Below are 25,688 nucleotides of genomic sequence, written 5' to 3'. Positions count from 1 at the left end.
GCTACGTGACACAGCGTTTATTACAGTTAAGAGACACTGTGGCCCACACAACAATAAATAGGTACCCTCCGACAAGGAGGGAGGGGAGCAGCACCCCACTCCATCAGTGGTCATTTACAGAGTGGAACTGGAAGGCCTTCAGGAGGTCTGCCCCAGAGGCACAGGACACAGCCCTGGGCCCGCTCACCGTCACGAGGTCCTTGTCCTCAGCTCCTCTGCAGCTGTGTGCAGAGCTCTCACACCATCCCCAGTGCTGGCTGCCTGCGGAAACGGTCCTGCGCAGGTGACAGCCTGGGCCCAGGCTCACTCATCCAGCTCCTCCTCAGACAGCAGGTCCCCGTGGTCCGACAGCTGGTCCGTGTTGCTGGTGCTGGTGGCATCATCCTCGTCCTCAGAGCTGGCCTCACAGGCCGTGTGGAAGAGCTGCATGAGTTCTCGGAAGCGGTGGGAGACCTGACCGAGGAGAGAGGCTCGTTCACTTTTCTAAACTAGTAACACTGACATTTCGGACACCTGGGCATCACCCTGGAAAACCGTACTTATTCCACACGGTAATGTTGAGAGGGCAGTGTCCTCACACGTGAGGAACTCTGGAAGTCAAGGGTTTTCCCAGAGTCACACTCCTAAAACCAAAGAGAATGGAGACCAGGGCCTTCTGACTCCCATCTAATGTCCTTCCTCTTCTAGAGCCGCTGCCACCCTCATGGTTATGCCCTTCGCTCACTTGGTTCCTCGGACTTGGGCAAGGACAGGTGGTGTCCCCAACACCACGCAACTCCCCACCCACCACTCACCTCGGCTGGGGTCTTGTTTCCCAGCTGCCGAGAGATGCTGCTGAAGGTCTGCGGCTGCGCTCCCTGTTCCTGACACATGGTGAGGATCACTCGGTCCGCTTCCCTGTAACGCAGCCAGGGTTAGCCCTTTGGAGCCACGTGGGGTGACCCAGGCTCTTTCCATACACCCTGCAGCCTGACCCACCTGGTCCACAGGACAACCTTCTCCCCAGTGGAGCTGACCTTGCTGTTGTTCGCACACACGGTAGCTTCTGTGGCCTTCAGCTGCTGCTCCCCCTCCAGACCCCTGCCCTGAACACCCCCGTCTTTAGCCAGACTCCTTTTGGGTGCTTCAGGAGCCGTCTCTGAGGTGTCCATTCCTGTTGACGGTTCGTGGCCAGGGGACGTCCTATTGGCTCTCCTTGCCCCAGCTCTGCTCGAGGGCAGCCAGCTGTCTTGAGGGTCTGGCTTCCCGGGTGTGAGTCTCCTCCCAATGACTCTGGTCCTCGAGGAAGCAGGACTCAGGGAAGGGGCAGGGGTCTCCACAGTGCCCAGCAATGGCTCAGGCTGCAAGGCATCCCAGCCCCGAGAGGCGGCCTCTGAGTCACCCGCTGCCTTTCGGCTGGCCCCTTCTTCGGGCCTGGCGCATGCACTGGCAGAAGGACCCTCAGGCCCAGCCTGGCTTCTCTGCACAGCGTCCAGTTCAGCTGCAGTCGGGGGAGGGCACTGAGGGGTCTCTGGTGGGGCTGGGGGGCCCTCTGGGAGATGGTCCGTAAGAGGCACTTCTTGAGGGGACAGCAACAGGCTCCGCACTGCCGACCCTGGGTAGGAGGGAAACAAGCTCTAAGGACATGGACAGGATCAGAGTGTACCTAAGGACTGAAAACTACGAGTCACTGTAGGGATCTGCTGCGACAGTTCACGTGTGAAGAAGTTGGGAAATCACTTCCACTGACAGAAATCCCCCACCAGAGCCAGAAGGGCCGTCGTGACAGTTTGGGCAGGGAGGACTTGGAGAGAATCTCAGGACCTCCGCACCCTTCCTTCTGTGATGAGTGGCCCGAGTACACCAGGTCTACCATCCCTCAAAGGCTGCTCTTCAGGTGGGAGAGAGGCTTAGGCCCCAGCGAGAAGGTAGGCTGGTCCTGCCTGGTGCTGGCCACTCACCTGGAATAGGTGCCTCCCCCTTGCGGGCGGCCCTGCCCGCCCTGCTCTGCGGAGCGTCGGTGCTCTCCGGGTCCTCCAGGGCCTCCTCTTCCCCCAGCTCCTTGCCTGGCCCTGCTTCCTTCGCACTGCGCCCAGGGCTGGCCTCTCCATGGGGGCTGCTGCTCACAGACTCGGGTGGCTCCTTGTGCTTGTAGGGTTTGCTGTCACAGACCTGCAGGGATGGCCTTCCTCAGGGCTGACCTGACCTTTGTCTTGGGCTGGCTGTGTGCAAGAGCCCAGAGCAGGCCCCACTACTACTCAGGACTGCACTTTTGCTGCCAACCAAAGGCATTCTGGAGAAACTGAGTTACTTTTAAATCTATTTTTCTGACATTTGTTTCACTAAAAAAAAAGAAAAGAGTTGGGGCTGGGGATTTAGCTCAGTGGTTTTGCCACCTGCTGTGTAAGTGTAAGGACCCGAGTTTGATCCCCAGTACCAAAAAAATAAATAAATAAAAATAAAGAGTTGAAAATATTTGAACTATTCACCACCACCCCACCCCCATTCCAAAAGCTTTACTCATAACTCTTTGAAAAGCAAAATCTATTTTGTATTTCTTTTAAAATTCATAATCTTGGGGCCGGGGATTTAGCTCAGTGGTTTCGCCGCCTGCTGCGCAAACACAAGGAGGACCGAGTTCAAGCCCCAGTGCCTAAAAATAAATAAATAAATAAATAAATGAAATTCATAGGCTGGGTATGGCAGCACACACCTGTAATCCCAGCACGTAAGAGGCTGAGGCAAGGAAAAGTGCCATGAGTTCAAGGCCTACCTGGGCTATTTAGGGGGTTGGAGGCCAGCCTCAACTACAGAGGGAGACCCTGTCCCAAAAAACCAAAAAATCGGGCCGGGGATTTAACTCAGTGGTTCTGGTGCCTGCCTCGAAAGTGGAAGGTCCCAAGTTTGATCCCCGGTACCAAAAAAAAAAGAGACCAAAAAAAACACCTGGCAACCGCAAGGTCCTGCCTGAGTTTGATCCCCGGTACCAGAAGAAAAAAAAAAATCAATTTATTTTGATATGTACACTTATGTGCATAGTGTATTAGTTATGTGTGTAACCTTCTTAGGAAATCAAGAAGGTAAAAACCCGTGGTAGAAAATGACCCTTGTTAACACCGTGTCCTGAGGTCACCCTGACTGCTGACAGCCTCAGGTCCAACCCTGGGCAGCGGGGCATGTTCCTCACCTTGGTGCCACTACAGTGGCTACAGTTTCTCCGCTTGCTCTTCTTCAGCTTGGAATCGGGACCCCCTTCGTGGCAGGAACAGGCACAGTCCTTGGCCCCATCTGGCCACTCAGTCTCCTGTAAGACACCTGGCCTTGATTAGTGCCAAGGAAGGAAGCTAACTTGCAAGCCATTCGAAGAAGCCTCCTCCCCTTTCTCTTAATACCACTGCATCCCACTGCCTAGGGAAGTCACAGGCCCTAACCAGATAAAAGCCTAATATGAATCCCAGAAACGATCCTACCCAGCTCAAAGACCAGCCTAGCCTAACTGCCCAGATGTTCCAAGTCTAAGAGATGCTGAAGGAAAGTCAGAAGCGGCCCAGGTGAGAACTGATCTACTCATGTGCCTATCTGGGTTTGTCTCCCATTTCTGCCTCCCTTAGCTCTCCCCTCTCCTCCGAATGTCCCAAGAGAGGACTTTGTACCTACGGAAGGCTCATTCGGTGATACTCTCTGTTTAATAAACCCAAGACATAAAGACCACTATTGCCCCAATTATGGTGAAAAAACTGAAACAGAAACGTTAAATACACACTGCCCAAGGTTGTTCTACAATGCAGTTTCTCCACAGAGAAGAGTGAAGATACACAGCAAATAAACATACTCTTGAAGAACAGTGAGTTTGAGCAGACTAGAGCTGGATTACTTGGGCTCACATCCCAGCTGCCAAGTGCTAAATGTGACCCTGGCACAGCCTCTCTGCACTTCAGCTACTTCTGTAAAATGCAAACAATAACAGTCTCTCCAAACTGGGCCTGGTGGCACATGCTTGTAATCCCACCACTCAGGAGGCTGAAGCAGGAGGATCGCCTTGCATTCAAGGCCAACCTGAACTACATAGTGAGACCTTCTCTCAAAAAATCAAAACCAACCCCCAAAAAACCACAAAAAACAAAACTGTATGGGATTATTGTGAGAACTGAGTTAATAAGCAACATAGAAGACTTCCAAGTGATGCTGATACTTGGTAACATGGCTCAGTATTTGCTGCTGCACCTGAATATACGTTCAGGACGCCTTCAGTACGTTTCTCCGTGAAAAAAAGTGCAAAGACCAAGAGTGAGAAAACAGCTCTGAGCTGGGGGACTCCTGGGCCTTGATGTGTCTACACTGCGTTCGCCAGGCTCTGCGTGTCCACAGCAGTCAGGCATCTGGACTGGGTTCTCACCAGATCCCGGAGACACTGAGCAGAAGCTCTGGACCAGACCAAGCCAGAGAAGCATTTCGGGAGAAGCGCAGGCTCAGCCCGTGAGAAGCGGACAGCCCTCAGCAGCCTGACGTACCTTGTCATGATTCTGAGCCCCAGCCTCTTTCCTTCTCTTGTTCTTTGAGGCTGTGGGGATCTTGGGAGCCTCCTCTTCCTCCTCCACATCAGGCAGCGCCACTTCTTCAAAGCCATCAAACTGGGGAGGAGGTGGTGGCGCTGAGCACAGACCCCAGGGGGGTCCCTCCCGCCAGCGGCGTCCCTGCACACCCTCCTGCAGCCGCAGGTCCTGTACCTCATACTCCTTCTCTTCCGTCCAACTGATCTCTTCAAAGTCACCCATCCGGCTTGCTGCTGGGCGCAGATGATCAAAGAAGATCGAGAATTCGTCCTGTAGGTGATCATGGCCCTTGAGGAGCTGCCACATCTGTGTCTTGAGCTGAGGAGAGTGGCACAGACAAAGATGGCATCTCCAGAGACTCAAGACACAAATCAAAGCAGGCACATACACGCCCACATTCTGCTCCCTGTGACAGAATTCTCAAAACTCGCCTCCCTGCTGGCCAGCTGCAGGGGCAGGGTGTTCGTGACAGATCTGATTCCTGATCAGCCTGCTTCCCACGCGGAGCGCAGAGGCTCCTCCTCCAGGAGCCTGTGACGCTCCAGAGCGAAGATTCGAACAGACTACAGGGACAGCAGGAGAGGCCTGGGGCCCAGAGGACGGAAAGGAAGCCGGAAGGAAAGAATACCTCTGTGATCTCATGAGGGACACAGTCCGCACAGCCCTGGAGGACCTTGATGATCTTCTGGTGGTGTGAGGGGTTTTCTGCAAAGCAAATCTCGAGCTGCCGAAGGAACTTGCGACTCTTCTCAAAAGCCTGCTGCTCCTCAAACTACCAGAGTGGAAGGAGGCAAAAGAGGAGTCAGATACACAGCAAGGCCTTAAGGGCACTGAGGATGAGAACTGAGAACATGGGTACAGGGGCTCAGCAGGACTGTTCAAAACTCGAGCATCCATCCACCCTGGGTCCCAAGAACTAAGATTTGAACAAAAGACTCAAGAGCTGTGAACATCTCAAATTACTGTTTTCTGGATCATGAAATAGACACCCAAACTCACGTGGATACGCACCCATCTGAGGAGATGGCCATCGTATGCATAATCACCCATTAACCGGCCTAAGACCATCATCCCTTTCTTCCTCTACCTAATGGTCATGACAGGAAGTCCAGGACAAGTGGGACAACTCTCACTGAATTCCTATCCCTCAACACTTCAGTTTTAGTACATGTGCTGCCGAAGTGTGTGCTCCTCAACATTTCAAACAGCACCTGCCACCCCGGCCTTTCCAGACACCGTGTGTCAAACGGCGCACACCAGCCCTGCACACATCTGCAACTCTCCGGCCCCTCTCCCTTTAGTTTTCTGTATGCATCATCAATATAAAGTATCACAGAGATACATATACATGCTGTTTATTTCATAATCTATACATTGTACATTATGTAATTTTATATATTTACACCTAACTCTTCCCACAAGAATATAAACTTGAAGGCAGGGACTTTCCCCCAGTACTGGGGATTGAACCCAGCACCTTCGCACTGAGCTATATCCCCCAGCCCTTTTCTTATTTTTTATTTTGACACAGGGCTTAAATTGCTAAATTGCCTGGACTCAGCTCAAACTGTATGCACCTCCTGTCTCAGCCTCCCAAGTGCTGGCATTACAGGCATGCGCCACCACCCTGCCCTAGCCTTTTCTAACCGCTGTATTCCTAGTGTTTAGAACTTGGTCTGACACTGCCTCAGACTCTGCAAATATTTACTAAGGGAATGCCTGTTTCATACCAGAGAGGAGCAGAGCGACTAAGGAAGGTCCCAGCGGCAACTAAAACCTTCTCACTTGCCATCGAAACAACCGGGGGGCATGTGTGGGGTGGTGGCACAAGCCTGTAAACCCAGCAGGCTGGGAAGCTGAGACAAGGGACTGACGTTCAAGCCCAGCCTGGGCAACTCAGTAAGACCCTGTTCAGGAAAGGGGGGCGGGGGGGGATGGAGTTCAGTGCGAAGTCCTGGGTTCAACACAAGCAGGGAGAGCAGGGGACGGGAGGAGAGGGAAAAGAGGAAACGAGAAGAGGGTTGGGAAGAACTCTCCCTGAAAAGACGGAGACTCTTACCACCTTGGGGAAAGGGCACGGGGAACCTGTCTAGAGACAGTCAGGGGACCAGTATGCTGTTTCTGCCCATTTACTTACCAATCCACAGGCCAGAGCTTGCTCAGGCAAGAGGAATGCAGCAAAGTCCTTCAACAACTGAGGCCAGTCTCGGAGCAGAATCTGTAGACTTTTATAGAGATCCACAGCCGTTTGCCTCTGGGAACTTGACTCAAATTCATAGATGACCTGGAGGAAGTCTTCATACTTGCCAGGGATGTGTTGAAGGGCTTCACGTACCTACACAGGAAGACTTCCCATCATCGGCACCCTTTCTTTGGGCCAAGAAGAAGCAAAGGCACAGGGGAAAAGGAGGGGTCATGGCCAGGGAGCACCAAGAACTATCCTTCAGAGGCACTCACACCTGATAGTTAATAGAAGACTCGGAGGGTTTGGGATGTAGCTAGGTGGTAGAGTGCTTGCTTGCCATGCACGAGACCCTGGGTTCAAGCCACAGCACACATAATTATCTGAAATTGGTGAGTTGGGCGTGGTGGGACATGCCTGTAATCCCAGCACTTGGGAGAGGCTGAGGCTGAGGGCTGAGGATCGCCATGAGTTTGAGGCCAGCCTGGGCTACACAGCAAGACCTTGTCTCAACAACAACAAAATCTCGGGAAACGATAAAAGTAGAGCTGTTTTCTGCTAATGAGCAACAAGAAAACCTTCATTTTCCAGAGACCACAGTCTCGCCCACAAAACAAGCTAATGGCTTTCTCTAGCTCACAACCCGAAGCTCTCCCTCCTGACTTCAGCACATAATGAAATAAAGTATTTCAACCTAAGTGCCATTCGAGGACACCTAATACGTAAATCTAGGATGTTCAGAAAATATTAAGAGACCAAGCGAAGCTGTAACTATCACTGCATTACTCACCTTCCCAGCTGGATGAAGGAACCAGCTGGTTGCAAGAGAAGAGGCCTCACCCAGGACAGGACTGGACACAGGGGGGTCCACGTCTGAGATCCACACCCTGGCCCGTGTACCTGCAGTTACTCTTCCAGAGCCTTCGGCTCAGGAGAAGTCACTGCCAAGAGGAATCGCCTTCCCCCTCTCTGGGCACAAGAGAAATGACCCTAGGGCGCTCACATCACCCAGGTTTGATGAACTATCTCCTTACGGCTCTCAGAGTGCTTTTGTAATTCCAGACCAGCTAAGGCACAGCCCAACATCCTGTTTCACAGTCTGAAAGTCAGACTTTTTTTTCTTCCAGCACTGCTGGGAATTGAGCCCATGGCCATGCATGTGGTAGGCAGGCGCTTCACCAGTAAACTACACCCCAGCCCCAGACTTCACTCTGAAAGCATCTCTGTGAGGGAGAAAGGCCATACTCACAGGGCCTGGCAGTGACAGAAGAGCAGCTGCCTACCCTGGTCAGATAAGCCTGGGCAAAGGCCAGGTCCTTCTGCTCCCTCAGCGGGTCCCGCTCGAGAATGTCCTCATCGTAGAGCAGCAGCAGCTTGGAGGCATCCTTGCTGGCCCGAGCACGGCTTCCACGCTTGGTGCGAGCTCGATGGCTGCTCCGGCCCTTTCCAGCAGCTTTGATATTCTCTCCTTGGGGTACACGTGAGAAGATTATTTCTTGGCCACGTAATCTCTGTACCTCCCATCATCCCCACCACACACACCGCCCCGTGAAGCCCTAGTCCATGTTGCAAGCAACTCAGGAGAAGAGTGGCTGAGAACCTGCTATTGAAAGGCAAGCCCGCCCCATCAGGTCAGCTCCACTCAGGGCCTGCAGCTCAGCCACATTACCTGGGACGACAAAGCAACAACAGACCACTGCCTCCTGAGAAAGGAAGTCTAAAGAGTGAGTGTGGGAGCTGCAAGGTACTGCATCTTGATGAGGAACCATTTTCTGAAATAAACACAGCTCAACCCCATGCATGGAAGATAAGGCAAGGACCAGTACGAGAACCTTGAACAAGCTGGTACCAATCTAGCGGCTGACAATCAAATTCCCCATTTGCGGGCCTCTCTCCACACAGGCACCATTAAGCCTGAGTGTGGGGAAGGGAGGCTGCAGGGGAGAATGGAGGGGTGTGTACCGCAGTGTGTACACCGCCTACACTCACCTGCTGGGATTCTGCAGGTCTCCACTTCAGGCGCAGTCGTAGGGGAGGCCAGGGTGGAAGGGGGCTTCTCGGCAGTGTCTCCACCTGTGTCATCGACCATCTCGTCCTCCTTCTGCAGGCTTTCCACTCCTTCTGCCTCTTCTTCCTCTTCTTCTTCGGGCTCAGAATTCTCCTCCTGGGAGTTCTCTTCCTCAGACTCACCCTCCTGACTCATGCGCCTCTCAGATGCCAGCCAAGTCAGTTTCTCCATTGTCTCCTGCAAGCCCCAGGCAGTGCTCAGAAGCCACCCCAGTGGCTCGAAAAGCGCCAACACCTGGTGCAGTGCCAAGAGGACCTGGGGTTCAGCCATGGAGGCCGACACCCTCTGGGATATGTGACCCCAGGAGCTTTTTTTTTTGTTTGCTTTTTGGAAACAGAGTCTTGCTATTCAGTTCATGCTGGCCTTCAACTTGCAGCAATCCTCCTGCCTCAGCCTCCTGAGTGCTGAGATTACAGGTGTGCACCACCACACCCAGCCCCAGGAGATTTTTTTTTTTTTTTTTGGCGGTATTAGGGATGGAACTCAGGACCTTGCACTTGCCAGGCAGGCGAGGTGCCACCCACTGAGCTACACCCCCGGCCCCAGGATCTTTTTAAAAGGTTCCCCTATAACACACTTTTCTTTTGCCACAGCCCATACTTGTGAGCTGTCATCTTTTTCCTTTTCTGCAGTGCTAGAAATTGAACCCATAGCCTCACGCATGTCAGCAAGTGCTCTACTGCTGAAGTACACTCCCAGCCCCAATGTTTTTTTTTTTTTGGTACCAGGGATTGAACTTGGGTCCTTGCGCTTGCGCAGCAGGCGGCAGAACCACTGAGCTAAATCCCCGGCCCCAGGAGTTATTTTTTTAAAGCACTAAAAAGTGTGCAAGGTGATTCAATTTAACTTTTAAATGAGTTGAACTCAAATATAATAGGTAAAGTTTTACCCTTTCCCCCTCATTTCACATCAGCCCCAGAATCATGTCCCATAAGGCACTCAAAAGTCAAACACCAGTCATGTTAGAACTATGTCTCAGGGGGCAAGCAAAGAGGCAGACGGCAGGTCAATGAGTTAAACATGCTACTGCATTCTCAAAATGCTTGAGGCTACTCCTCTTACCTGGAGCTCAGGCACAGAAAGCACAGACTCCTCAGATGCTGACGACATCTCGTCCTCCTCATCCTGGGTGAGGTCATCAAAGTCCTCTTCCTCCTCTTCCTCAGGGCCGTCCTTCTCCCCTCCAACTTCTGGCCCTGCCGGGCCCCCCGCTGATGGGCCGCCAACACCAGATGCCTCTTCAGGCTTCCCCGGGGCACTGCTGAGGGCCATCTCGGGCTCCACAGAAGATGGGGCACTGCTCCCATCCCCCACTGCACTGCCCTCGCCGGGGGGCTCCCAAGACGCAGAAGGGGTCTGAGCCGGCTGGCTCCTGTCCTCCTCCTCCTGCAGGACTGCCTGCTTCTTCAACACTCTAGCACTGCTCAACCCCTCCCGAGGGGAGCCAGAGTCCCACTCCACAAACCGTTCCTTTTTTATTTCATCACCAATGCGCTGCTCAGGGGGCCCACTGGAGATCGCCTCCCCAGGGTCTTCAGGTTCCATCTTGACAGCTTCCTTTAAGTCGGCAGGAGAAGAGTTTCGAATCCCATGGAAACCTTGAGGCAGTGGCTCCAGACCTTGCCTCCCCTCCTCTTTGCTCACCACTGTCCAGCCACAGGCACTGTTTGCTGACAATCCAACCTGGCCTTCTCTACCTTCTCTACCAGCCAGCAGGGGCCTGGGGCCGTACTCCTCTTTGGGGAAGACAGGAGCACAGAGAGGAGTTACTTCCTGGGGTTCTAATTTGGGTTCCAGGCTTTGAAAGGCATTTTTCCCTTCAGCCAAAGGACAACTGATGTCCACATTCACTCGGGCCTTATCTTCGGGAGTGGACGATACAGGGAGATTCACAGAATTTCCAGAAACAATTAAGGGTGAGATGGAGGAGGCCACGAGGGGCTGGCTCAGTGGACAAGGAAAGGAAGCAGGGTTAACCAGGAGGGTGGTGATAGGAATGGTCTGGGGACTCCGGGCCACCGCTGCGCTGACAGGCTGGATCACGTTACAACCGCTGCCCAAGCTCACAACCTTCACAGTGGTGGCAGGAACAGTGAAGATGACAGGCGCAGAGTGGATCAGTGGGGCAGGTTTGGGGCACGGGAAGACTTTGGCCCCCTTCCTTCTTGAGGGTTTCCGCCTCACACACGGCTTTCGAAACCTGGGGCCAAGTGAGGGCAGCATTACCTTGGGCACAGGGGCAGAGGGCGGCAGAGCCTGGGACTCAGACAACAGGAAGCTGGTCCTGGCCTCGGGGGGCACAGTGGACAATGCTGCAGGCGACTCAAAGCTGTTGTCCCCACTGAGCCCCAGCGGAGGGACCCCAGGAGCGGGCTGCAAGACAGCGGCAGGCTGGATCAACTGAGGAACCCGGACCACCATTTTGCTTGGAGGAACTGATGATCGCTTCTGCCTCCAAGTCTTCCTGGAAAAACGGTTAGCAACAGGCTTCAGCTTCAGCACTACCCCCTTGGGCAACAGCAGCGGGTAACGAGTCTCACTCCCAGGCTCGGATCTGGCTTTTTCCAGGCCTCGGTCTGCGCTGACCTCGGTGGTCCCAGTCCCATTTCCTACTGCCCTGCCGTCGTGGGCTCCAAGCCGTAGCTCTTCCTGGATGGATGGCAGACTGGCCTGTGGGGAACGAGAACATTCTGATCTGGCTCACATCAGATTTGGGGTAAAGCATAGGCCGGTCTAGCGTACAGAGAACTTTCCAAGACAGTCTCAAGGGATCTTCCCAACAAGTGTTTTCCTGCTTATCCAATTAGTATGTAGACCACGTGGAATTATGTAGTCTACCAGCTCTTCTCTGAATTTCCTATAGGAAATCACCATTCTACCCACTATTTTTAAAAGGCTGTAGAATCACCAGGGGGACGGGCAGGAAAGGGACGAGGCAGCTTTCTGGAGTCCTATTCTACCACTGAAGCCCAAGGAGCTTCACGTGGCCCTGGAGGTCCCCGCCAGGTCTCCCTCCAGTGAGCTACCTCCTGTAGACCGAGTGGAAGGCTATACCTTTAACCAGAAGGGGAGCCGGTGCTCTTCCCTCTCCAGAGGTGGCTTCCGCTCATGGGGCTGGACCTCTTCACAGCACTTTGACAGGACTGGCAGCTGCTTTGTCTTCTTGTAAAACTGAGCAGGAAGAAGCAGAGCGTGAGTTACGTGAGCTCTGCTCCAGACACAGTGCCTGTCAGGCTGGAGAGGGAAGTGGCCCACAGCCTCTCACCGTCTCTCCCACCCACCCACCCCCACCCCACCCCGCCCCGTATGCAGCCTGCTGTGCACCTCCCATCAATAAAGACCTCAGAACCCTTCAGAATCCCCTGTCCATCACCACCCCGGCTGCCAGGAGTACAAACAAGGAACACAGGAGGTCAGTTCCTCAGTTCTGCACCCGCCCACAACTGCAGGGTGCTGCTCACTCTCACCTTGTTACCAATAAGAAATCAAATTTAAATGCAAGATCTATAGCTGTTGAGTGTTTTTGCTATTTTCAAGCTTTGCAGAAAGTGAGACTGTATATATTAGAATCATCCCATTGGATAACTTTTCACTTTCTTTTTCATTTTCTTCCTTTATGAGATGTATAAATAACAAAATTTTTTCTTTAAGAAAACACAATTTAAAATACATCAATTTGGCAGCTGCCCCTAATTTTAAAAAGTCATTTTCCTCTATGTGCAAATTCTTTTAAGACTTGAAATATTATGTTCAGACTTTATCACAGAAAATTTTCTGGAGCACAAAGCTGACTAAGGAAAGAAAGGAGAAATTTTTTTCCCCTGAGAATCCCACCAAAAACAATTTTTTTTGTTTTGTTTTTGGTTATTTTTGAAACAGAGTCTCACTATTTAGTTGAGGCGGCCTTGAATTCACTATGTGGCCCAGGCTGGCCTTGAACCCATGGTGATAAAATCCTCCTGCCTCAGCTTCCCGAGCGCTAGGATTACAGGTATGCACCACCATGCCTGGCCCAAAAAAATGTTAACATTCAGAGTGAAAAACTGGCATTATAATATATTTTTGTATGTGGAATATAGTTTTTAAGTAACATTGATACCGCTCTACTTTGCTTTTAGAATTTTTAAAAACTCTTCCATAAAGCGAGAAAAACAGGAAAAAATTTCCACCTTCTGAAAGAGCAAATAATAACCATTGACATTACATATGTTCCTTAATTCTAAAAAACTAATGCAATCTATGAGCGGAGCAAGGCAGCAGCGCACACGGGGCGCCAGGCCTCACCCTCCCCCCAGAGCACGGCTGGGCCCCACACACGAGGGGAAGGCTGGGAAAGCAGCCAGAACAGGGATACACTCGGGCTCCTCCACCCACATGTCTGCTCTAAACCACACATGGCACGAGGCACGGTGGCCCACGCCCGAACCCCAGCACACTGGGAGGCTGATCGTGAGTTCGAGCCCTGCCTGGGCAACTTCTTAATGACTGAGACCCTGCTACAAAATGAAAAATTAAAACTGGGCAGGGGCACACTCTTACCCTTACACACCAGAAGGCAATCTTTAAGAAATAATCGTGTGGGGGCCGGGGATTTAGCTCAGTGGTTCCGGTGCCTGCCTTGCTAGTGCTTGTGTTTGATCCCCGGTACCAAAAAAAAAAAATCGTGTGGAAGGCATCAGAAGGGAAGGGGACAAAGAAAGGAGAAACTGCAGAGCTTCTGTCTGAAGAGTAAATGAAGCCGGAGTGGCTACCACCCCTATGGTCCCAGCCCTCAGAGGCGGAGCCAGGAGGATCGCAAGCTAGAGGCCAGCCCTGAGCCACAGTGAGGTGGAGACCAGCCTGGGACACAGCAAGCCCCTGTCCGTCCAAAAGAGAAAACCAAAAGGAAATGTAAAGGAGTATTTGCCTTACACCACTTCAAGTCACTGACAATAAGCATCCATTCACTCAGCAAAGGCTGAGTGCCTTCTATACACAGGCACTGGCCAGGAACTAAAGCATAAACACAAAACAAACAATTCTGGCTCTCAAAGAGCAGATGAGTGGGAAAGACGCTCACTGGAAAAGATGCTCACGGACTAATACTTATGTTTGACAATTGTTTTTAAAACTATAAAGATGCCGGGCGTGGTAGTATATATGCCTATAGTCCCAGGAGGATCACCACAAGTTCAAGGCTAGCCTAGGCTACATAGGGACCCTGTCTCAAAAACAAACAAACAAACAAACAATCCTACAAAGATGTGCATTTAAAAAAATGAGACACATGGGCCAGGGATTTAGCTCAGTGGTTCCACTGCCTGCCTTGCAAGCACAAGGACCCAAGTTCGATTCCCGGTACCAAAAAAAAAAAATGAGACACAACTCAAATTTGAACAGATTTTTTGGAAGTATAACTAAAATTAAAACTTATAAATTGCTGCATTAGTCAGGAGAGCTCAAAATAAACTACATCCAAAACCATGAACGTGTTTAAGGCACCAAAGAGCTTGGCCTGGTGCGGTGGCGCCCAGCTGTAATCCCAGCATGTGGGAGGAGGAGGCAGGAGGGTCACTGTGAGTTTGAGGCCAGCTTGGGTTGTATGGTGAGTCTGAATTGCATAGTAAGACCTTGAAAAGGCCTGGGGGCACGTGCCTGGAACCCCAGCAGCTGTCCTAGTAGTAGCAGTTCTGGTGCCCTAATTTTTTCATGAGGTTCGTTAAAAAGGTGAGCTGGTAGTATGGGGAGAAAGGACCATAGCATGTTGGCTGCTGGGAGTTGGGCAATGTCAGCAATGTTGTTGGTTTGCTTGTTTTTTTTGAGACAGGGTTCACTATGTAGTTGAGGCTGGCCTGGAACTCACTATGTGGCCTAGGTTGGGCTCAAACTCACGGTGATCCTCCTGCCTCAGCCTTCTCAGTGCTGAGATTATAGGCATGTGCCGCCATGCCCAGCCCAGCAGTATTTCTCCTAATATGATTTGTAGAACCTGAATCAAAACTGAGGAGCCAGTGGCACATGCCTGTGATCTCAGCACTTGGGAGGCTGAGGCAGGAGGATCACTGCAAGTTCAAGGCCAGCCTGGATTACACAGTGAGACTTTGTCTCAAAAAGACAAAAAATGAAAAGAAAAGCCGAGGATAGGGCGATGTGAAGACAGAAGGCATGAGGTCAGAATTAGAGACACCAAGAGTGAACTACTATATTAATGCCGCAATAAAAAGTCCAGAACTAAGCAGAAAACAAACAGAGGATGTGTGATGGAGACTGCGGTGCTGATCAGGACAAAGTCAAGCACGGCGCCCAGCTCTGCGGAGTGGGGAATGGCACGACAGCAGTATCACCCAGGGATGGGATCACAGCAGGGGGGCGCGGGGCGGGGGGGCTGCTGTGCTGGTGTCTACAGCCACCACTCAAGGGCAGAGTGAGACAGAAGCTCGGCTGGACGGGTCAGGAGGTAACCAGGCTGACAGTTCCTCAGAGCAGCCAGCTACGCTGAGCTGCAGCTCAAGAGAGAGATCTGGACGGAAAACACAGATGTGAAGATCATCAGAGGACAGGTGCAACTGAAAGTCAAGGGCTGGGTGAGACCGCACACTGAATTTACTGCGCAACAGACATTTAAAGGGGAGAGGAGGGAGACACTGGGCTAATTCCAGGACCACGAAGAGTTTAAAGGTACAAGTTTGTTTCTCAGCTATCTCCCTCAGGAGGCTACTTATGTGCTCAGTAAATTAACGAAGCAGCTGGCCATGGTGGTGCACAACTGTGATCCCAGAGCTGGGGAGGCTGAGGCGGGAGGCTCGCCCAGAGTTGGGAGGCCAGCCTGAGCTACACAATGAGTTCAAGGACAGCCTGAACTACATAGTGACACCCTCTCAAAAAACCAAAAATAAATATATAAAGTAAGGAAGTTAAGCAAATAAGATGATGTAGGGCTCAGAAGATAACAGGATCCAACACAAAGAAGACACAAAGGCAGCCCCAGAATGATGATTAAGAAAAAGTCCAAGAAGACAAAAGGGCAGCAAGCCATAGGAGCAACACAGTCAGGGAGCAACGTCTTCAAAAACAGCAACACATCTAGAATTCTTAAACACAGTGAAAGGAGATTTATGAAATGCAAGTAAACTTTACTGTTGATGTGTAATAAGTACATAGTAAGACCAAGCGCGCCACCCCAATGCAATCACTAACTCCAAGGGAAACAAAACGCCCACCAGGAAAGACAAAGTGTCCCATACATAGCATTATACTGAGAGAAGAATTTACAGCCTTTAGAATGTTTATATGTGCCGGGGATTTAGCTCAGTGGTTCTGGCACCTGCCTTGCAAGCTCAAGGTCCCGAGTTCGATCCTCGGTACCAAAAAAAAAAATAGAATGTTTATATATAACCCCTGGATATAGTGGAACTAAAACTGTGATATAATTACAGTGACAAGACTGGAGAAAGCTAACTGCTCACTATCCATGGCTGAGGCTAATAAACAAGGCCCAAATCCACAACATGGAGAAAGGGCAACTAAAGCATGCCACCTAAATGTGGAGGTAAACTCACTTTCTCCCAATAAACCTTGGTTAGCAGGAAAGGGGAGAAAAAATGTTTTTTTTGGTTTGTAATAAGCCTCAAAACTATTTGATTTTCTTTGTTTTGTTTTTTTGGTACTGGGGATCAAACTGAGGACCTTGCACTTGCCAGGGAGGCGGGGTGCCCCTGAGCTACACCCCTAGCCCCTCTATTTGACTCATTAAAGTCTGCACGTCTGAACAAGTTAGGAAAAACCGAGTTTGAACCCAGCCTGGGCAAGTTAGCAACTTAGTGAGACCCCATCTCAAAACTAAAAGAAAGAGGGTGGCAGTGGATGGAAGGGAGGGAGGAGGAAATTTAAGGAAAGGGCGGCGGATACAGCTCTGTGTCAGTGTGGAGGCGCTGGGCTCAATCCCCAGTACAATAAAACACATGTACTATGTAACTGGTATTAATATTTAAATAAGAAAGCACTAAGCAGGATACAAGGGCAATACTGTCTGACCTTTAAGAGTAAAAGAAAGAGAAGACTTTACGGCTAGAAGGAACCAGGAATATGTGTAATCTTGAAGGAACTCAACAACTTCATCTGTAGGACAAGAGGAAGGTAACCAGGAGGAAAACAGCAGCTGATATCCTTGAGGAGGGGCGAGGCTACTGTAGGGAGGAGCACAGGAGCCCTGGGCACACGCAGGGACGACACTGGCGGGGCGATAAGGACACCAAGGCGCTCACCTTGACGACGTTGTCAGGGGCTCTGCTCAGGTTGAGGTTCTTGATCCTGACCGTCAGCTGGTGGGCAGTCTTGCAGGTCAGCAGGTACTTGCTGATCAGAGGCTTGGGAAACTCAGTCCCTTCAAAATGCTTCAGCCCCAAAGCTAGCAAACTAGGGAAAGGAGCAATGGCATTAAACCTCGGTTCTCCCCTTCCTAAAAACCCTCCCCACCTGGATGCAGTGCTGTACATCTGTAGTCCCGGCACTCGGGACACTGAGGCAGGAGTTGGAGCCTAGCCTGGGCTACAGGGACCTTGTCTCACAAAAAAATCTTTTAAAAAGTAGCTCAATGTGGGGTCGGGGATTTAGCTCAGTGGTTCCGCCTGCCTCGCAAGTGTAAAGTTCCAAGTTCGATCCCCAGTAGCAAAAAAAAAAAAGTAGCTCAATGTGAAAGTCCTGGGTTAAATCCCCAGTACTGCCAACAATAGTAATAATAATAATCTTTGTACACATTGTTGGCTACTTAATAGACAATTTCAGGTATCTAGTGAGTGCTACTAAGTACTGCAAGTGAGGCCAGACAGGAAGGGCTGGGGAAGTAGCTTCAGTCACAGAGCAGGCTCTGGTTCAATCCCCAGCATTGCAAAAAAAAAAAAAAAAAAAAATCACAAAATAATCAGATAGGAGTTAGTTCACAATTGAGTAGGAATAGGAAAAACAAGCTATAAATCATTAACAATCCAAGCATGGTCATGTGAAATCACAGCTACTTGAGAGGCTGAGGCTAGAAGACCACTTTGAGCCCAAGAGCTCAAGGCCCACCTGGGCAACACAGGATGACCCCATCCCCAAAGTATATATGGTGTCATGATAAGCTTCATACTAACCACAGAAAAGGAACTCGAAGAGAGACAAAAGAGATATATGCTCATCTCACAGCAGAGACACGCTGCCACTGAGCCCCAGGAAACACCCTCACTTGACACACAGCCCAGTTCCTGCCCTCCTCCAGCCCAGCTCTGCAGCCCTCTCTGTATCTTTAGACTGGCAAGACTTGGACGAAGACACTATTACTTATGTAAGACTTGTCAGACAGCCTAAGGAAAGAGCCGGGTGTAGGGGCACACGCCTGTAATCACAGCAAACTAGGGAGGCCAGGCAGGAGGATTACAAGTTCAAACACCACCTACACAATGTAACCAGATCCCAGCTCAAAAAACAAAACGGGTCAAGCTGGGGACGGAGTTCAATGGCACCGCGCCTGCCTGGCAAGAGCAAGGTCCAAAGTTCGATCCCTGGTACCAAAAAATAAATAAATAAAATTTAAAAGGGGGCTGCAGACACAGCTCAGGGGTAGAGGGAGTGCCTCTGTTTTTGATCCCCAGTACCACAAAAACAAACAAACAAACAAGAGTTTACAATGTTTAATGAGTAATTCCTGGGAATTTACCCACAAGACATTTTAAAAAGCTCTACACACAAAGACGGCTGGTGAAGCCTAACTAAATAGCTAAACAGAGAGAAGAAAAATGGCTAATAAAACAACTGTCACAGGGCCACTGAAAGAAACACTCCATGGCAGGGCACAGTGATACCACCTGTAATCTCAGCCACTTGGGAAGCTGAGGAAGGAGGTTCCCAAATTTGAGCCCAAATTCCCGTCAATCAGTAAGTAGATAAAGAAGATGTGTTTTGTTTTGTTTCTTCCCTTAAATTCTTTTATTGGTACATTTTAGGTATACAATACGTTTACATTTATCACTGGGTGCTTGTACCTATAGATGATGTGTCTTGGTTCTTATTTCTTCCCCATTACCTGTGCGCCCTTCACTCCCCCTCCACCCCTCCCTATTTTCATAGACTTCATTTCCATTTTTTTTCTCTTCTCATAATTTTTCCTTTCCGTTCTTTTCTTTCCCCTTCCCCTCCAACCACCCCTACCACTTTGGACCAGTTCTTCCTATTTCAAATTATCAATTATTCATTTTAATCATTTTAATCCTTATTTACACAAAGAATTTTTTTTCTATACAATGGAGTACTACTCTGCCATAAAGAAGGAAGGACTTCAGATATTTCTTGCTAAATGGATGGACCCTGAGACCACACTCTTAAGTGAAATAAATCAGACACAAGTGTTTAAATACTGAATTGTTTCTCTGGTGTGAGAAACAGAAAGTGGAAATAAGAACTAAAATCCATAACAGATATTGGAAAATGGGAAGAAAGTGTTCAAATGGGAAGGGGAATAGAGAGAGGGAAGAGAGAAAGGAAGGGACAAGAAAAAAGTGAAAATAGAAGGAAAAATGGAAACAAAGCTTCTGTACACAGGGAGAGGAGGGGGCATAAGAACAGGGTGGGAATGGGACAAAATACATTTTTTTAAAAATCCAAAAAGAAAACCCACTGCCATGCAGAGGTAGAACAGGTAACTTTTCCCCTTAACAGCATTACAAGACTGGTTTTACAATAAATAAAAGAGAAACCATGACATCAAATGTTTCCAAGGATGTGCGGCACCCTAAGCAGCAGTGCTGGCACTGGCAGAACAGCACAGAGCGCAGGGCCCCATAAGCTACGCTGCTGGTTTCTTTGTGCCCATCTCATCCCCTTACTCGCAGAAGGAACTGCATCCCCTTGGGACACCTGTCCCTTAGGTCTGCCGCAGGAAACACTTACTTGTCCTCAGCCTTAGTGAAGATGAGCTTATCCTGAGGGTTCTTTGCCTTCAGGGAACACAGCGGAAGTAGTTCTGGATACATGAACACTTTGCTTGTGGCCAAGATCCAAGCCACTTGCTTTGGCAAACAGAAAAACTCATGACCTATAAGAAAAAAATCTCTGCTAAGTGGAATTCTTGGACCAAAGGCCTCCAAAAGCTTTCCGTATTTCTGTGTTTAGATCAAGATACCCTTGTCTGTCTTAAGCCCCTCCCACTCACTCACTCTCCCCAAAAGTTTCCAGTTTCTCAACCTAACCATCGCTAAAGGCAGCTCCATTCAATCTCAGTCAAAGTTAGTTTTTTTATTCTTTCCTATGTGGAACACTTTACTCGCTGAGTATCAAACACAAAGCACCTAGTAATGCTTGGCACATAGTATATGCTCAAAAATATTTTACCTCCTTCCCCCTTTAAATCCTCGAAAGACAAGAGACCTTCAACAATGTTTGCTTTCTTCCAGGATAAGATTCCAACTTCTTTAATCTCCCTCACAAATCTGGTATTCCAAATTTTATTTTTATTTGATTCTTACTTAACTTTAAATTCTCCCAGACTCCTCCTGAGCTTGGGAACAAAAAAAGCCATGAAAGGAATGAGACAATTCAGTCTCATCCATTTGCCTTTCCCTCTAAGCCTCTCAAGTCCAGGCACCTCTGCCTTTCTACATACATGAACTACTATGTCCACACTTCTCTTTCTGTGGTTTTTTTTTTTTGCGGTACCGGAAATCAAACTCAGGAATTTGCACTTGCAAGGCAGGCATGGCGCCACTGAGCTAAATCCCTGGCCCGCTTTCTGTGCTATGTTTATATGCCCAGTAGAAAAACAAAGGACACTAGGTGTAAAAGTTATTACTCTACTATTGTGTTAAGTTTTCATTGTCAACTATCAAAAAAAGCAGCTTGGAGATCTACGTCTATGTAAATTTAACTTATTCCATTTAACTTTAAGATTCAGGAATTTACAATCATATCCACACACAAACCAAAACCCAAAACAAACTACAACTAATTCAGGAAATAAGTCAGAAGCAAATATTTGGCTATAAAGACCACAGTAAATATTTTCTCAAAAAAATTTGCATGCTGTTAATCCCGGTTACTTGAGAGGCTAAGGCAGGAAGATCACAAGTTCAAGGCCAGCCTTGGCAACTCAGGAAACCCATCTCAAAATAAAGTTTAAACATGACTAGAGCTGAAGCTGGATATGGTGGCACATGCCTATAACACAAGCCCCCCAGGAAGCAAAAGGACTACAAGTTCAAGGTGAGTGTAAGCAACAGTGAGACCCTACCTCCAAAAACAAAAAGATACAAAAAGGAGTATCACCTACCCTACAATCAGGGGAGGGGGTCAGTCTTAATGAAGAAGAGAGTAAAAACCTAAACATGACCAATTTTTACCACTGGACTTTCCCCTTTACCAGACGCCAGTCTGTCTTGATCTGACACCTCACACTCACCTCCACATCACTGAAGTGCAGTTCTCAGCAATGCATCCCACATCTCCAGCCCAAGCCCTAACCTGCCAACAGCCTCCCTTCCCTGAGCACTAATATTATTCTGCAATTCTAAACAGTACAAAGACAGGACAAAAAGACAGATAAATCTCCTGTGTCCTGCACTCCTAGGAAATGATCCATGTAAGACTCTCATCTCTCACTGCAACGCAAAGCTTGAGGTTGACACCGCTGTCCCCTACCATTCTTGCGCATAGTTTTCGGGGGGATCCAGTCAACGCTGACGTGTGTGCTGAAGTCCTCGATCAGCTGCATAGCTCCCATCAAGTTACAGGGTTGGAACAAGGTCTGAAACGTGGGGTTGGACTGATGGTGAAGAGCAGTGGAGCTCTGAGCAAAGGTCCCCAGCTCTTTCTGGGAAAACAGGACACAAAAGAAATCTAAGAATCAGTAGCTCTGAGTCTCAGAATGAGAATCTGTCCCTCCTATTACAAAACAAAACAGACAATAATTAACATTATTCCACCAAGACTTCTCTCTTGTACACTGCGTGCCTGCCTGACAAGCACAAAGTCTTGAGTTTGATCTCCGGGACCAGAAAAAAAAAGACTTCTCTCTTGCCGAGTCCTCAGACATGCAGGGAGTGTGTAACATGTTTGTTTGTTCTTGTTTTTTTTCTCAGACTGAGGATTCCTCAGTCTTGTAGATATGGTGCAGCTAGCTCCAAAGGGAAAATTAAGGTTCTCAAGAATGAGAGCCACTGTTTGTAAAGATTCTCTCAGTAATACCTAGAACGAAGTTGATCCTCTGACACAGTAAGAGGTGAATACACTGTGCTGCCCATAAAGGAAGCAAACATATTACTCAAATTCCAAAGAGATGGACCTGAGAAACAGATAATATCATCATTACCCATCCAAAAGTTCAGGGGCAATTTGTAGTTTCAAATTTTAAATTTAGAAGCCCTTCAAGCAGGGCTTGGAGACAAATGCCTGTAATCCCAGTACTTGGGAGGCTGAGGCAGAAAAGAATCACCTGGAGTTCAAAGCCAGCCTGGGAAACACAGTGATTTCAAAGTGACCCTGAACTGCATAGGGAGACCCTGTCTCAAAAAAAAAAAAGAAAGAAGCCCTTCCACAAACTACTTCAAAATGTCATGAGCAAAATTAATTCTATAGAGAAAACATTAATGTGGAGCTTAATGAACAGATAATGAATTGAACATCTGAAAAAACAGCCGTACCAAGTTAGGTGTGATAATGCATGCTTGTAATCTCAATATTCTGAAAGATTAAAACAAAAAGATAAAGCCAGGGATGTAGCTCAGCAGCAGAGCGCCTGCTTGGCCAGTGTGAGGCCCTAAGTTCGATTCCCCATACCAAAAAAACAAAAACAAACAAACAAAAACCCAGAAGGGTCAGGGCCGGGGATTTAGCTCAGTGGTTCCACCGCCTGCCTTGCAAGTGCAAGGACCCGAGTTCAATTCCCGGTACCAAAAAAACCCCAGAAAGGTCACAGGTTTGAGCCCAACCTGAATAACTTAACAACTTCATAAGACCCTGTTTCAAAAGAAAAAATTGCTGGCATACAGTTCAGTCAGAAAGCCCTGAGTTCAATGTCCAATAATGAAAAAAATAAAAAAAAGAATAGCAATACCAAAAATACAAGAAGTCAGGTAGAATCCAGGGGTCGTGGTGCATGCATGTAATCCCAGCACTCAGAAGCCTGAGGCAGAAGGATTGTCCCAAGTTTGAAACCAGCCTGAACTACATAGTGAATTCAACGCCAGCCCCTACTCCATACCAAGACCTTGTCTCAACCAAAAAAAAAAAAAAGGAAAGAAAAAAAAAGAGAGAGAGATATCAGGTAGACCCAAAGACAAAAGGAGATGGACACAATAAAAATGTCAAAAGTATCACAAGTTTGAGCCCAACCTGAGCAACTTAATGACTTAGCAAGCCCATATCTCAAAATAAAAAATAAAACAGGGGGCCAGGGATTTAGCTCAGTGGTTTTGCCACCTGCTGCGCAAGCGCAAGGACCCGAGTTCAATCCCCGGCACCAAAAATAAATAAATAAATACATACATACATACAAACAGGGCTGGGGATGTAACTCACTGCAAATTCCCTGAGTTCAACTGAAAAAAAAGGGCCAGTCAGATAGTACTAAGAAAACTGAAGCCAGGCATAGTGGCACACACCTGTAATCTCAGCTCAGGAGGCTGAGGCAGGAGGACTGAGTCTGAGGCCAGCATGGGCTACCCAGTGAGTTCAAGGCCAGCCTGAACTACATAGCAAGACTTTGTCTCAAAAAAAAGAGAAAGAGGTCTGGGGATTTAGCTCAGTGATACTGGGCCTGCCTCACAAGCACAAGGTCCTGAGTTCGATCCCTGGTACCAAAAGAAAGAAAGAACTGAATATACTGTCATGGAAATCAGTGGTTTATGTTGGGTCAGCAAACATAAACAAATGCAGCCATAAAACAAAGTAGGCATAACAACCAAAAACATCCAGGAGAAAATAAAAATAAATTAGGATCAGTGAATAACATGAGAAATGAGTTGCCAAGCTAATTTCATAGTCAATTCTTTCGTGTTAGTGATATTTGGAACCTTACAAGAAATATCTTGGTGGTACTGGCCTCTGAACTGAGGTTGGGGTTGGAGGAGGCGAGAAGGTGGATTTGTGTCAAGAGCTGAACGTGCTGAGGAGGGAAAGAAAACATTGACATGTTATGATGTTGCCATTTCAGAAACACAGAGAGAGCTTACCAAGACATCTGCAAATTCATCACACTTATTTGGTTTTCTGGGGAAACTCGGCATAAATTTTCAGGTATGTTCCCTTAAGCAAAAAGACACACCACAGACTGTTTAACTCCCAACCAGAGTGGCTAGTAAAAAACCTATCTGGCAGCGAAGGCTACTAAATTTCAGAAAAGTTTCTAAGGACTGTGAACTCTCCAACTCTCAGCACTACGGGGGCCTGATGCTGAGTCACAGGCACGAACAGGACATGCTCAGGCTTTAACTGTGTGAACATGCGGTGGCCAGGTGGCAGTGGAGGAAGCTTTTGCTAAGCTACTCGGACTCCTAGAGCAGCTCATCTTGGGCTTCAGTGTGGGCCATGCGATAACCAGTACCAACAGACCAGGAGGGTCCTACCTGCTGCATCTGCTCCTGGAGCCTCTTCCTCTGCACTTCATCTAGAATCAGGGTCTGATGAACTTTCTCAGCCTGAGGCTTAAGCTTCTCCACCTCCTGTTGCTGTCTGGCTGAAGATTTCTTCATCTTCAGCTGCTCCAGTAGTTCCTTCACTGCCCGATGTTGTTCATTCAGCAAGTTAGCCAATGGTTCCTCAAACCTACCTCCAACAGGGAGATAACTGAATTTGGACATTTCCCCAGGTCCACAACACTTCCAATTCCTTCTAATGGTGCACTAAGGAGGCCTGGACAATATCTACTTGCTGATAATCCCCAAATCCCACTTTAGCAAAAAAACTCTTTAGTGAAATATTTCCTCCAAATTGTTAGCACAGATGCAAATAAAATGATTCTGGGGCTGGGAATATAGCTCAGTGGTAGAGCACTTGTCTAGCATGTGCAAGGCCTTGGGTAGGATCCCCAGCACTAGGAGGAAATAAAAATAAACAAAACGATTCTGGGGCCCAGGAATTTAGCTCAATGACACTGTGCCTGCCTGGCAAGCTCGAGGTTTTGAGTTCAATTCCTGGTACCGAAAATAAAATGAAACAGAATGATTCTGAATTATACCCCACCCTATTTCTCCACGATTACTCTTCTAATAATATACAATGGAGAGAAAATTAAACAACATCTAGGAGAAACATGTGAGTAACAAAGCAACCAAGCAGCTCGTGAGAACTCATCGCACCCACACCCACTGACACCCACATTATTAATGTGACTTGTTCTGAACAGCAATACGGAATCTTCCAGAGATACAGCATTTGTTCTCTAATTTACCTGTTGCTCCCTCCTATCCCAAGTCCAGCTTCTCCTATCTCCCTCCCACTCAGGCTGCCCTGCTTTCCTTTCTAAAAGTCAAGGCCCTTGGAGAATAAAGTAGGAAGAAGATAAGCTAAAATACCCGATAAATTAGATGAACAGAACTGAGAAGTTGATTCAAACATTACCACACTATCCTCCATGAAAATACCTTCTTTTAGCCTTTTGAATTCCTCTTCAAGTTTTCCTAACCCTAACTTCCCACCCGTTCCTCAGAATCCAAATACCTAGCACTAGCATGTTAGTTCTTTTTTTTTTGAGGCAGTGTCTTGCTATGTCCCTAAATTGACCAGACTGAGCTTCAACTTGTGTCCTCCTGACTCAGCCTCTTAGAATGCTGGAGTTACAGGTGTGCAGCACCATTCCTGACCCTAGCATATTAGTTCTTAAGTAAAAGCAGAACAAAAGACGCTTAAGTGATTAAGCGCATGCTGATATCTTATACAGTCAGGAGGAAAACATACTGGCATA

The 25,688-nt window shown here is 48.5% G+C and overlaps 1 protein-coding gene across 6 annotated transcripts in view; it reads right to left on the bottom strand.

Moving 5' to 3' along the window:
* Gon4l (gon-4 like) overlaps window positions 1-25,688 on the bottom strand; it is a 67,459-nt gene that overhangs the window by 513 nt on the left and 41,258 nt on the right. For 4 of the 6 annotated variants that reach the window (XM_021249420.2, XM_087203486.1, XM_013067969.3 and 1 more), the window contains 18 exons: window positions 24,352-24,550; window positions 23,805-23,891; window positions 21,428-21,599; window positions 19,685-19,829; window positions 17,026-17,176; window positions 11,837-11,953; window positions 9,845-11,452; window positions 8,704-8,959; window positions 7,998-8,182; window positions 6,670-6,867; window positions 5,161-5,304; window positions 4,707-4,850; window positions 4,491-4,610; window positions 3,167-3,283; window positions 1,941-2,151; window positions 979-1,594; window positions 795-897; window positions 3-453 (listed from right to left, as the gene is read on the bottom strand). In XM_021249420.2, the coding sequence (XP_021105079.1) occupies window positions 304-453; window positions 795-897; window positions 979-1,594; window positions 1,941-2,151; window positions 3,167-3,283; window positions 4,491-4,610; window positions 4,707-4,850; window positions 5,161-5,304; window positions 6,670-6,867; window positions 7,998-8,182; window positions 8,704-8,959; window positions 9,845-11,452; window positions 11,837-11,953; window positions 17,026-17,176; window positions 19,685-19,829; window positions 21,428-21,599; window positions 23,805-23,891; window positions 24,352-24,550 (4,723 nt within the window). In that variant the 3' untranslated portion in view covers window positions 3-303. Of the gene's footprint in view, window positions 1-2; window positions 454-794; window positions 898-978; window positions 1,595-1,940; window positions 2,152-3,166; window positions 3,284-4,490; window positions 4,611-4,706; window positions 4,851-5,160; window positions 5,305-6,669; window positions 6,868-7,997; window positions 8,183-8,703; window positions 8,960-9,844; window positions 11,453-11,836; window positions 11,954-17,025; window positions 17,177-19,684; window positions 19,830-21,427; window positions 21,600-23,804; window positions 23,892-24,351; window positions 24,551-25,688 lie in introns of those variants that run through there. The other 2 variants (XR_015448178.1, XM_087203487.1) reach the window with 2 other exon arrangements.

The sequence above is a fragment of the Heterocephalus glaber genome, unplaced genomic scaffold, assembly GCF_053883595.1.
Source record: "Heterocephalus glaber isolate CG9 unplaced genomic scaffold, H.glaber_assembly_v1.0 deba00001795, whole genome shotgun sequence".
NCBI classification, from domain to species: domain Eukaryota; kingdom Metazoa; phylum Chordata; class Mammalia; order Rodentia; family Bathyergidae; genus Heterocephalus; species Heterocephalus glaber.
Note: the sequence above shows the minus strand (reverse complement) of the source record. Positions and strands in the feature narration are given on the sequence as shown.